Genomic DNA, 13,891 nt, shown 5'->3' with positions numbered 1-13,891 from the left:
GAAGAAACGAGAGAGAAAGAAGAAACAATGTGGACGTTTTTGACCGGATTAATCTCACCCATACAACACACACACATGATAGATCAATCTTCCACCCTTAGATTAGAATCATGGCAGATTTAAATACACTACGTGACCAACACGAGAGAATAAAATTTGTTATACAATGGACAAATTAGAATAGGACAGGTGTAATTAGTTTTGTCCATTTCCTCTTCTTTCTGTTACATTCTGTTGCATAGTTTTGTGTATAAAGAGAGGTACATACTGATCAATAAAATACACAGAGAAAATTTCCAAAAATCTGTGTCTTCTTTCATCTACAGCAGGTAACTAACTTTTTTCTAATTTCTACTTTTACCGTAATTCAAGCACTGATTTATTTTATTTTTTCCTAATCTCTCTCCCTGTAAATCCTTCGTTTTCATAGCTCCTTAAATCTGGTAATCCAACTTCTCTCTCTGGCTTTTCCAATCTATGTGACCTGTATCCATTCTCTATCTTTAGATTGTACATTGGACATGTATTTATGAGGTGGAAGAGAGAATATAAAAATTAAATGGAATCTTGAGAAAAGGTTTAATGTGCATCACCAAAATTTGTACCACACCTTTGAATATACACATCAAGGGAAGAACTCTAGGTCAGAGTATTATGGGAATATTGTTTGTGATAAGTTCGATTCATAAGGAATTGTTGTAATTCCTAATGAAAAACAGAAAAATTCCCAAGGATTAGATGTTTGAGACGTCGATTTTTTTTTTTTTTTTAAGATTCATATGGTTTAGGGTTGGAGAATTACTTCAATGGTTGATTTACAATAATGCTGAGAGAAAATAATACTTCAATATTTAGCATTCAATATGAAATAACTGTGGAGTTGAAGATTTACTTTGCTGAGATGAAACCCATGAAAAACCTTAGATTATAGTAAATAATAACGGAAAAGGAAAGAATTTAGGTAAATTATGATTAGTATTTAATTTTTCTTTAATGTTTTTTCAATCATAAATTATATTATAATTATATAAAAAGGTAAATATATTATCTTTAAAATTACCTGATGGTATAAAAAATCTTATACACTGACGGTCCACAAAACTTAAACTCGAAAGAATTACTCATTGGATGCACAAAAAATTAAACTCATAACATATATGTGCATGCAATCTAACTCATATAACTGTTGAAACTAGACACATCATCGAAAGGCAGTTATGTACTTGTTATGATATATATACACTTGAATTTTTTTTTGACAAAATATGTCCCCAAAATAACAATAATGGTTTTATCACTTGCCCTTTTGGGTTTATAGACCAAATTATTTGGGGGTTGAGGAGGCAAAAAGTAGAAGGGGACCGCAACAGAAAGAGTTTTTGATTCCATGTTATTCTCAGTCAAACATTTTTTCAAAAAGCTATTATTACTACATGAAAAGTCTTTATAAAACAATTTTTACCTAATTGAAACTAGATAAAAAATACTACAATACCTCCTCCTTCTTTTTTCTAAAAGTTATTTTAAAACATGGAAAATTTCAATAAAAGAAACGATTATTCGACTTCTCAAAAATTAGTCAATAGAGTCATATAAAGTGGAACAAAATGAGTAACTCCTTTTGGTTATGTTTTGTAAATTTCAAAATTCATTTAGCTATGAAAATTTATATAATTCACAGTACTTCCCCTAATCGCTAAAGTATGTAATATTTTTTTTTTTTAAAATTAGAAAAACTGGAAATATGAAATATGAAAACAAAAATATCTAGTTACCTTCTTCTCAAAAAATACATTCCTATTAAATGTCGACACTTTTACCTTCAAATATCATCATCCACCTAAGAGAGCATATCACTCAAAGCATACAGTCAGACAATCACCGAGTCTCATGACACGGATGGATAATTTCCTTTCACCCTTACTAAGAAGCCGGGTTTTATATTAGAGCCATAAAAAATATTTCCTCTGTTTCAATTTATGTGAATGTTTTATTACTTGGGGAGTTTACTAGGTGATTCTTTGACCACGTTTTTCTTATATTTTTCCCAAATTATTTGAATTATAAATTATCATGACTTATAGTACTTCTAATGTAGTTTCTAAATATATAAATTTTATTTTTACAAATTTCAAAAGTCTATGCCAAAATTTAATGTCAAAGTTATAAAGTTAATTTGACCCTCGTACTCCGAAAAGGTTCACATAAATTGAAACGGAGGGAGTATAAGGTTTTTACCAAGAAAGTATTTCTCCTTTAAATGAGTCTTATACGCCGCGAATCTAAATTAATTGGGCCGATAAATTTTAAATACCAGACATTTTGTGAAAGAAAAATTCAAAGCAAGACAATCTAACAAAAGTGTCTCCTTCAAATTCTTGAGTGCATAGGCATGGACACTAGGATAGAGAAATTGGATCAAATTGTCAGACTAATTCTCATCCTCAACAGAAATGGGACCTTGAAATCCCTTAGATTACAACTTCATCCAATCAGAAACAAGAATCAAGGATGAACTTTACCAACTTAGCCAATTAAAATACGGATAAGGCCTTATTGTGGCCCCAAAAGTACAGCCTCCCATTCCCTGTAGAAAAAAAAAAAAAAAAAAAAAAAACTCAAAAGTATGTCCCGAAAAAAATTATATAAAAAAGAACTTTAATTTGCTGTAAAAGTGCATTTCGTGGGTTCCTCAAATAATTGCCCTTTTTGCACTGCCTTTTTGAGTTCCTCTAGAGCTTTTTATAACAAGTATACATAAAGATCTAACTCAACATATCTCCCCTTAGTTTTTCCTCTTCCACCTACTCTTCAAAAGAACCAAAATTTCAAAGACTAGAAAATACATGCAACTTTATTGATAGTTCTAGTTATATATTTTTGTATCTCAAAACATAGATTTATCTATGGTTTCGGAGAAAAAATTGGCAAGTGCAATGGGTGGAAAAACAGCAAGAGCATGTGACAATTGTATTAGAAAAAGGGCACGTTGGTATTGTCCTGCCGATGATGCATTTTTATGTCAAAATTGTGATGCTTCTGTTCATTCTGCTAACCCTTTGGCTCGTAGGCACGAAAGGGTTCGTCTTAAAACATCAGGACTAAAAGAACCTTCATCAGATGACACCTTTCCCGATTTGGAAAGTCCAGTGTCAGTGTCAGTCCCATCATGGCATCGTGGGTTTAAACGAAAGGCGCGAACTCCTAGGAATGGGAGAAAGTTCAGTAAATCCTCGGGGGACGAAGAAGTTATTCTCAAGAACCCTATTCATCTCGTCCCTGAGATATTAAGCGATGAGAATTCGCTTGATGAGAACGAAGAAGAGCAACTTTTATATCGAGTGCCCATATTCGATCCCTTCGTGGTTGAGCTTTGCAGCTCGACCACCAGAAATCATGAGATGGTGGAGAATAACATGATTGCAGCAGCAGCAGAGGCGGATTCAGAATTTAAATTTGAATCTAAGGAGACGACGTTGCAGCATGATATCAGTAAGGTTGATCTGAATAGGTTTCATGGGATGTTACCATCGGAGATGGAGCTAGCGGAATTCGCAGCCGATGTTGAGAGTTTACTAGGGAAAGGACTTGATGAAGAGTCATTTGATATGGAAGGGTTAGGTCTTTTGGGGGTTAGTAATAGTAAGGAGGAAAATCCAATGGAGTGTTCTATGGTTAGTCATGAGAAAGTCAAAATTGAAGATGAAGGAGAAATGGAAGTTTTTACGAAAACATCTTCTGCTAGTACTCATGATCATCAACTTGATCATAGTACTCATGATATTGATATTAATGGTGACACCTTTGATTTCAAATTCGATTATGATTCCCCGATGAATATTACCGGAGAAGATGAAATTGGTGATGAAGTAGTTATGAAGAATATTAATGAGGATAATGGTGTTGCTGGTGATGGAAATAATGATAATACGAAGAAGATTTTATTGAATCTTGATTACGAAGGTGTATTAACAGCATGGGCTAACCAAAGGTCTCCTTGGATTAATGGTGAAAGACCAGAATTGGATTCCAAAGACTGTTGGCCAGACTGCATGGTATGTTTATACGAGTAATTTCTTTATCTCATATTATAAATTTGCATTAATTGAAATTGATTGCATAAAAAAATAGTATAATCTATGATTTTTTGATTCCATAATAAGGTCCCATTTCTAGTTACGCTCACATGGAAGCTAAATTAATGTTCAAAGTGAAAGTCAATGTGATTCTTGATTCGTGCAAAATACAATCTTGCATTTTTATCTTTAATGTTTTGTCTGGAAAAAAAAAAAAAGGGCACACATGAACAGAGAGCTAGAGGCGTAAGTGGATTCATTCGAATCGTCTTTACTGAAAAATTACACTATATATATATATACATGTATATTAGGTCGAAATAATTATTATGTATAAAGTAAATAGTAGATGTAAAATTCCCTTAACTTCCTTGTATGCTTTACTTATTTATATTGTGCTTTACTTATTTATATTTTAAATCCTCTAAGCAAAAAGTCCTTGTACCACCAGTAGACAAACATGCCAACCTTTCTACGTACGAAGATATTTTTGTTGTTGTAGGATATTGGGTATTTGAGCCAAAATATCTTTGATATTCTCTTCATCTCGAGTTGGACTCTGAGATATATTAACATTTTGGAGCAAAGTACTACTTAAAATAAAAAAGTAGAAAAAAATTATTTGCATGCTTTAATTTCTTCCACGTTAGTTTTCGTTGAGTACCAGCAAGAGTTTGTTCTTGTAGTTAGTCGAATATTGATATCACTTTAAACAATATGAAGGAGAAATATTCATGTACTTTGGTTTAGTACGTTAATTATCATTGCATTTCTCCACTTAAATCGTAAAGATCTAGCTAATATATACTAGTGTTGCAAAAAAAAATCGTATTATCAGTGTAACTTAACCTGTTGTGTTATGTTGGGAACGTGTAACTATAGTCCCACTATGGATAGTTATTTTTAAATTGATCTGATTGTGTGTGTAAAAAGTCTTTTACAATGTTCATGTGTATAAGTTAGAATCAAATATTACTTATATACATATAGTTAGTGGTTGATAAAGGGTTTATTTTTGCAGGGAAATTACATGGGAATAATGAATGAAAATGCAAAAATAGTGGACAGAGGAAGAGAAGCGAGAGTTTCAAGGTACAGAGAGAAGAGACGAACGAGGTTGTTTTCGAAGAAAATAAGATACGAGGTTAGAAAATTGAATGCTGAAAAGAGGCCAAGAATGAAAGGAAGGTTCGTTAAAAGGACCAATTTTGCAACAACAAACCCTAATTACCCTTTGGTTAAATAAATTAGTGCTAGTTTAATTTAATTTTTTTACCTCCAGGTTTAAGTACTATTTTTACTAGTGTAAATAGTATTTGTAAACTTGGAGAGCTTTATGTATGTAAATAGTCAATAAATAGATAATGCTAGCCAATTTTGTCATTTTGAATTAGGACTTTCTGGATGTATTGTACTCTCCAAAGTGTTCTTAATTTTTGACAAAGCAGAAGAATGAAAATTCTAGAAATTGAAGCTGTCTACTTCGTCTCTTACTATAATTTAATATTTCGGTTACTAACTTTTTCATTACCAAGTAATATTTGTACACCTGAAAATAACAAAAATAGTTCTACTGAGGTTGGACAACACTTTTAATTAACAGTTCCATTCTAGCATAAGATAGGAATTTGCTAGTCCATGTAGTAATCCTGTCTATCATACTGTCTAATCCTTCATTCCTTCTCTCATCTCATGAGAAATTTTGGATGAAGAAAAAGATACTAAAATAATTGCTTCATTTCTCATAAAACTCAATGGAAAATATATAAATCAAGTGATTATCAGCTATCACCAAAGTCTAAACCAATCGCTAACACTTCAATCATACCTAATTACTCTTCAAATAACGATGAAATTATTAGAACTATACTAATTAATATGTTCATTGGCTATTTTAGCAGTAAATTCACAAAGCGGTTTCTAATACTTGTGTACAGAGGCGGATTTATCGTGAATGGGTTGCGAATGTACGTGAACTCAATATTGTGATTCGTCATGACTTATATACTCCAATATATTATGAATATTATTAAATACTATAAATTTTCGATTGTAAACTCAGTTATTCATGTATATTATTAACTTAAGCTTACTGCCGGAACTCGTAAACTCAAAAATCCTGAATCAATATCTGCTTGTGCATGGTGCAATTTTAGACTCTGCGTGATCACTTTGTGCTTATGATATCTTCATGAATATCTAGGATATTTGTAATTGATCATTGATCTCTAATCACAAGAGAGCGTTTAGATAATCATAACATTGCGCAATTAACATAAAAAGTGACTTTCAACCTAAACATTGATTTAGAGAAGATTGAATCTGGAAGATTGAAGTTGACGGGCAGAATGATTAAAGAGTGGACCTGCAAATATTAAATATAGAGCTTGGCATTTTCTCATACATCCACATGGTTGACATGCTTAATGGACCCGTTGATCTTTTTGATCTTTTTCTCCATATAATACGAAGAGGAAAGGAAAAATATGTATGGATTCAAATATTTAAAGTTTATAGATTTCTATAATGATTTTAAATTAATATTATAGTAATAATTTGGTGCATAGTTAAATACACACACACGATTTTATTGGCAAAAATTATATACCTCCTGTAAACTCGTATATAGGCCTCTGGATTCGTCCTTGAGGAAAAAAGAGAACTCATCACACCATTGTGATACTTATTTATACCGGGAGTGTCAAATTTAGGTCAACAAAATATAATTAGCCTAAATTAATGAAATAGGCCAATAGCTCATCTGGCCAAGCTTTTAGGAATTTAAAAATGCTTATTTTCTTTTAAAAAAATACTTATTGAGAGAGTTTGGGTATTTGGCCAAATTTTTACGAAAAAATAAGTGTTTTCAAACAGTAACAAAATATGTTATTCGAAAGCTAAAAAAAATAGTTTTTTCCTAGAAGTATTTTTTGAAACCTTGGCCAAACACAAATTAATGTTCGAACATAGGCAAAAGTTTTTTAATTGATTAGTGAAACAAAAACTGTTACTCTTCAAAAATATTTTTGACAATTTTTTTTTTTTAAATAACAGATTATGAAGGTTTGGCCAAATAGGTTATAAGTGTATATTGATACCCGTCCTGGTTTAGGTATAACTCATGGGTTTGTCTACGTAAATCAAATTGACCCATAGAAAAAACTTATCAAATCATAGAATTATTTATTTGGTTGGTTAGATATAGTCATCATAAATAAAATAAATTTTTTTGATTGACTAGGTATAGTCATGAACACATGATAAATAAAAGAGAAGAAGTTTTTGTTGGTTTGATCGATAATTAGACAAATTAGACAAATTATAAAGAATAAACAAATAAAAGATTGTTTTTTTGAGCATTATGTGATGACCTTCCAAGTCATCTTGCCACATAAGCACATATTTTAGACATGTGGATGTTTACATGGCAAAGATCTTGCATTTGTGGGAAGATTCTGTAAATGAGAGTTTTCTGGAGAGACTCTAGATTCTTATAAAATATTTAGGAAGACTTTCTGAGAGAAGCCTTAGAATATTACATGCGGAGAGCCTGTAAGAGGGGACTTGTAAATATAGAAAAAAATTATTATTTACCCATTAGCCACAGTGAGTAGTATAAATAGAGGGCATACATTTGTAAAAAACCATCAAGCAAAATCAATTGTCTTCTATAATAAAAAGCTTCCTTCTAGCTTTGTCTTTCTCAATTACTATTCCTTAGCGATCTTCTTGCAGTAACCAGGGGACTTGGCATAGCAAGATCGTGAGCAAGTTCAGGAAAGAACGTGAGCGAGTTGTCAAGCCGCACGTGCGCTTAGTTGAAGACTAAGGACGTGACAACGTGGTATCGAGCGAAGGTTACGACTAAGGAATGTCAAACGACGGAGAAATGTTTAAAACCCAAGCCAACGTCATCCAGATTTGGCAAGAAGAGTCGTTAACAAAGAAGAATGCCGCCACCAACAAGAGCCACATAGTTGGCCAAATGAAGGGCTTACATCCCAACCATCTACCGAGGCGGCGAGGATGACGCGTGGAGGTCCGTCCGAGGACGTCTCGCTCGGTAAGAGTGGGTTATGAAGGTTAATGTGGGATGGACGCCATCGACATATTTGGCCAACGTTTGGGCAAGGTGGAGGGCACTCTTAGCATTCTTGGCGGGCATACTCTTAAAGAAATGAAAGCATCCGAAATGACTTGGAGGGGCGTATGCAAAGCCGAGATTGAGGTAAAGAAACCATCCCGCCTTAGAGTGCAGACCATGGAGGCGTTGAGTACTATCGATGCCATGAAGGCAAAAATAGTGGCACTCGAAGAAGAGGTGTCAATGTTGGCGTGTCCGAGGCAGCCAACAATGTTGTTGTGACGAGGAAACTAAGATCGAGGCTCCCAAGCCACCGGTGTTCAAAGGGGTTCGTGATGAGAGGTGGAGAACTCTTTGGCACTTGGAGAACTATTTCGAGGCATGGCAAAGTGAGGACGATGAGGCAAAAGATCACACCGCCGTGTTGTACCTAACGAGCGCCGTGCTTTGGTGGAGAAGAAAAGTAAAAAAATCAACACGTGGGATATATATATATATATATATATATAAGCGTACGGGGAGCATTCGCGACTATGTCGAGTTCACCACCCTTATGCTTCACCCCAACCTCACGACCGATGACTTGTTATTTCACTTCATGGACGGGTTGCGTGGCTGCAAAGAGTTGCAACGCCGGCAAGTCGAGGATATAGACGAGCCATAGTGGAGGCCGAGTCTTTAATGGATTTCAAGCATGACAAACAGTCCTAAAAATGAGTCGGGGCGGCAATGCCAAAGGGGGGAGACCGTGGTAAGAACAGGACTCTACAACCTACTCGGACTCAAAATGCAACAAGTTCGACGGTAAAAAGTCAAATGGTCGTCGAGCTATTTCGAGAAGAAGGGATGCTACATATTATAAGGCAAACTTGCAGCCTCAACGCAATGGTCCGTGAACGAAAGAGAGCGACGGAGAGGGTTTTAGGTATGATAAGCATATGTGGCGGCGTCAAGAAGCAACCTATCCAACCCGACGAGAATAAAAATCAATACGTGGATCTCGCATAAACAACAAGCTCGCTCGTGCATTAGTGGAAAAACTATTTTATGTACTTGTCAAGAGATATAGCTTGCTCCAATTAACGCCCTCGTCAAGATCGTGAATGCTAAGCCGAAAAATGCTCGTGGTGTAGCTAATGGCGTTAGTGTCAAATGGGCGACGGAAAGTTACGAAAATTTACCACTACTATGGATATCTTTGACATTGTTCTGGGGCAAGAATTCTTTAGGCATTGCCATGCGATGATCGACCCCTACCTCAAACGCCTCTTGGTCATGGAGCGAGAAGGAGCTTGCATGGTGCCTACAGTAACTATGTCGCATGAACAGGGCTATGCACAACTTTTTTGCGCCTTGTCGAGGGCTAAGAAGACAACATTCATGGCAACCATTACAAGTTTGAAGGAAGATAATGGTACCTGCAGAGACACCACCGCCTTGGACGGATAATTTGCTCGAAGAAAACAAAGATGGTATTTCCGAAAAGCTACCCAAGAGCTTGCCTTAGGCGTGGCAGATCACAAGATTGAGTTGGAGCATGAGCCGAAAAGGGTCAAGTCATGCACCGATTACCATCAAATCTCTCATGATCGGGGAGATTGAGGCTATCATTGATTACTGTGCCGTGCGAAGACAAGGGCGAAAGCCACCGGTTTGTCGGTTTGCAATCACGTGAGGAGGCCATACGGGAGCGATACGAAGACTCTGTGGCAATTTAAGGACAAGATTCAGATAGAAAGCGGGGGAGAACTTACCTTCAAGTCATCATAAGCACATATTTATTTGGATGCTTACATGGCAAAGTTGGCATTTGTGGGAAGATTCTATGGAGAGTTTTCTTGGAGAGACATAGATTCTTATAAAAATTTAGGAAATGAGAAGCCTTAGAATATTCTAGGCATGTAGAGAATTCTAGAGAGGGGACTCTTGTAAATAGAGGGACTTGTGAACACATGATAAGTATAAAAGCACACATTTGTAAACCATCAAGCAAAATCAATTAAGTCTTTTAATAAAAAGCTTGGTTTAGATCGATACTATTAGCGATCTTGAGTGTAGTAAACTAGACTTGGCATAGCAAGATCGTGAGCAAAGAACGTGAAGCTTACGTGCGCTTAGTTTTGACGTGACAATTAGAACTTATTGTTCTGCCCAAATTTATCCGTGCAACTTGTTCCAATAAATTCTGAACTAATTTTATTTGATTCTACTAGTTTATTGATTAAATTCATTTTAAACCGTTCAAATTGGGAAAACATCACTAATTGCCCGTCCAATCCAAATTAATTACCCGCCCATGCCCTCTCAAACTATTTTTGCTTTTGCCTAGCTGGCACACCCAAACTAATTACCCGACGTGCCCCCCTCGTCCAAACCCCTTCCTCCATGATATCATCGCAGTATATTTATATATCATGATGGTATCATGGAGGACTAAGAGAAGGACTGAAGCAGTCCTCCATGATACCGTCTCAGTATATTTATATACCACGATGGTACCATGGTCTTGAGGAGTGTCTCATTAAAGGACTGAAGCAATCCTCCATGATACCATCACAGTATATGTATATAAGTCGATGGTATCATAAAGTTTTTTTTTTTTTTTAAGAAAAGTGTGTCATTTTTAGTAAATGAACATGATTATTCATAATTCCGTCTCAGTATATTTATATACCATGATGGTGTCATGGAGGACTAAGCAAAGGACTGAATCATCTTCCATGATACCATCTCAATATATTTAGATGGAAAATTTACCTACCATAGCTAACTTGAAGAGTTATTTATGGATAATAACTACCTTTAATTTAATTACTTTTTCATATCTTTAATGAATTTTCAATTTACCCATCATAGCTAAACCAAACACATAGAGTTATTCCACTGTATCAATTTTTTCCCTCAACCCTCTCTCTCTCTCTCTCTCTCTCTCTCTCTTATTCTCTCTCTCTCTCTCTCTCCCCGGCCGTCCAACTCGCCGCCATCAACCACTCCATCTCCATCCTCCTTCTGGTTCTTCACCGTCATAAAATAGAGAGACGGACTAAGACAGCAAAAACAGTAGGAGAAAAAGCGAGCAGTAGCATCAGAGAAGTCACCGCCGGTCATCTTCTCCGGCGAAGCTCTACCCTTCTCTCTCTCTCTCTCTCTCTCTCTCTCTCTATCTATCTATCTCTCTCTCTCTCTCTCTCTCATCTCCACACATCACCACCCTCCACCATCTCTGCAAATCACCACCATCGAACCGGACCCATCACCACCCACTACCAAACCACTACCCCCTTCACCGCGAATCACCCTTAAACACCACCGCCACCCACCGTCAAATCCAGATCAGAAATCACAAATCCATTATCTGATTTAATACAATGTATCCTTTATATACCAAAATTTTCAGTGTATTTTATATACAATGTACGAAATACAATGTATCCTTTGATTGTATTCTTCATTTTCTTAATGTATACATTATTCAGCAAGGTTGAATTTGTAAGATCTCTGGTGGAGTTGTTGCAGATCTGTATGAATACAGTGTATCTTAATTTTTTTAAGTAAATACAGTGTAATTTTAAAAGAATTTGGATGTATTCTTCAATTATTTGAGTGTAAATACATTCAAATACAGTCGAATAAAAGAATTTCTGCGTGTAAATACATTCAAATAAAGTCGAATACATCCAACTTTGCGACGCAGGTGGCGACCTTGCTGATTGGAGCTCGAATACATTCAAATACAGTTAAAAAAAAGGATATATATATATATATATATATATATATATATATATATATATATATATAGTAAAATACATAGCTCCGTTGTGTATTTAAATGACTTGGAATACAATCATTTTGAATTCACATGTATTCGCAGAAATTAAGGTTGCATGTATTAAAAAAGTTAAATACACATGACATCAGATAAGGTTGGATACAACAGAACAATATATTCAAATACACGCGAATTGTCTAAATATAGCTACGAACTGTAAATAAGTAAAAGGTAGCTACTATTCGTTAAGAGCTCCTAAAATATAGTTATTTGTGTAAGTTGCCGTATTTATATACCATGTTGGTATCATGAACTTGGGGGCATCTCGGGTAAATACTTTTGATTTTTTTGGGGGTACGAAAGTAATGGAGGTATGAGCGGGCAATTATTTTGGTTTGAGGGGGCATGCTTGATCTTTCCCCGTTAAAATTTAGTTTAACCACTCCGATTCAATAGTGGATGCAACGTCGGTATCGGTCTATTTGAACCAAGTACTTTTAATAGGGAGTATAAATTTATATAAAAAATACGAGTACTAAAATTGTAACAAATAGCGATTCAAGACTAAGAACGTTGAAAATCGAACTCATAAAATTTAAATTGTGGATCTCCGATTGACATCCCTACTTTTTAGCCGCGTGGAAATGATTTATTCGTATGCCACGAGAAAGGGATCATTATGTCGACCATTTTGGTTCCAATAATTCTATTGAAATGGTTTTTTTCTTGCTTAGAGTTAGAACAATCTGATAAATGATGAATGCTTGATGAGTAACACAAATGCACTGCACTTTTTACATCAAACTGACTCTTCAATGGTCGTTCTGTTAGTATAAAAAATAGTACATCAAGGGGACCGGCATTCTCCTTTTGGAATAAATTTTGGATACATGACTATAAAGTCTCAAGGTTAAAGGACCGAAAGAAGAAGACAAAGACAAATTCTTTTTTAGATTTTTAGATGAAAAATTATCGTGGTTGATTTAAGCAAATATCCTTTTTAGGTCACTATTTAGATTTGGTGACCTAAATAGCCCTTTACCTTTGTCTAGAAAGCGTTGTAGATTCGAAATCTCTCGGGAGCGGTTAGCAATTCTTGATTTGGATCCTTTGTTTTTGGGTGAGAAGAATCCGTCGATAAACTTATTGGATAATATCTTTGATAGACCCCGCAGGTAGATTCGTCAACCATTTTGTTTCGCCAAAAACTTGAAAGCGAAAATAACGATAGCTTCACATAATCATCGGGGACATCTCTATATTGGAAATTCTCGCTCAATTCCACAAACTCGCATCAAGTGCTTGCGGTCTTCACTAGACTTACCCATAACCGGCACGTATGTTGCACCGAGAACATGCACCGTTCCTTCTTTTAGCTCAAAATTTCCCGGCTGATTTCAAAGCCCAACAATAGCCTTAGCAATAGTTGCGTACTAGGCCTAGCATAACCGGAAAAAGAATTCGTTGTTCTTAACTTGCAACTCATCTTATAATCGGCTCTATCTCGTTCAAACGAGTCTTATACTTCGTTTAGCCATTCTTCTTTGTCGGTGAAAGTTCTTTCGATTTCGTGATCAAGATCAACTAACGGTATTCGAACTTCGTAGTGTTGCATAAACGAGAATCCCGAAGTGACACAAGTAGAACAACGAAAAGTAAAGACTTGAATAAAAATGCCAAATTAGAAAAACGATGAAATTTTTAAAAGTTTTGACGCCCAAAAACATTGTTCTAACGCACACGCAAGTATACATAGGTCGTACAAGTAATATGACTTCGTTAACCTAAGCATCGATCAAGAGACTTAGATTCTACCTGTTAAGCTTAATTCAATCATGAAACTATTCAAGAAAGTGAAAATCATGACGTTCTGTTGAACTATATACAAATCGAAAAGTAAACAATTTGTGATGGGTGTTGAATATCTTGACAAAGATTGTAAGAAACTAGAGAAAAAAACTC

General features: G+C 35.3%; 1 protein-coding gene across 1 annotated transcript; it reads left to right on the top strand.

Moving 5' to 3' along the window:
• The first annotated feature begins 2,672 nt into the window (after positions 1-2,672).
• LOC132067681 (zinc finger protein CONSTANS-LIKE 16-like) lies at positions 2,673-5,557 on the top strand. The gene is made up of 2 exons (XM_059460985.1): positions 2,673-4,055; positions 5,098-5,557. The coding sequence occupies exons 1-2, from the start codon at positions 2,907-2,909 to the stop codon at positions 5,320-5,322; spliced, it is 1,374 nt and encodes a 457-aa protein (XP_059316968.1). The 5' UTR covers positions 2,673-2,906; the 3' UTR covers positions 5,323-5,557.
• The last annotated feature ends 8,334 nt before the right edge of the window (positions 5,558-13,891 follow it).

Source organism: Lycium ferocissimum, chromosome 8 (assembly GCF_029784015.1).
Source record: "Lycium ferocissimum isolate CSIRO_LF1 chromosome 8, AGI_CSIRO_Lferr_CH_V1, whole genome shotgun sequence".
Lineage (NCBI taxonomy): Eukaryota > Viridiplantae > Streptophyta > Magnoliopsida > Solanales > Solanaceae > Lycium > Lycium ferocissimum.
The sequence above is the reverse complement of the archived record's forward strand: the minus strand, read 5'-3'. Positions and strand labels throughout refer to the sequence as shown.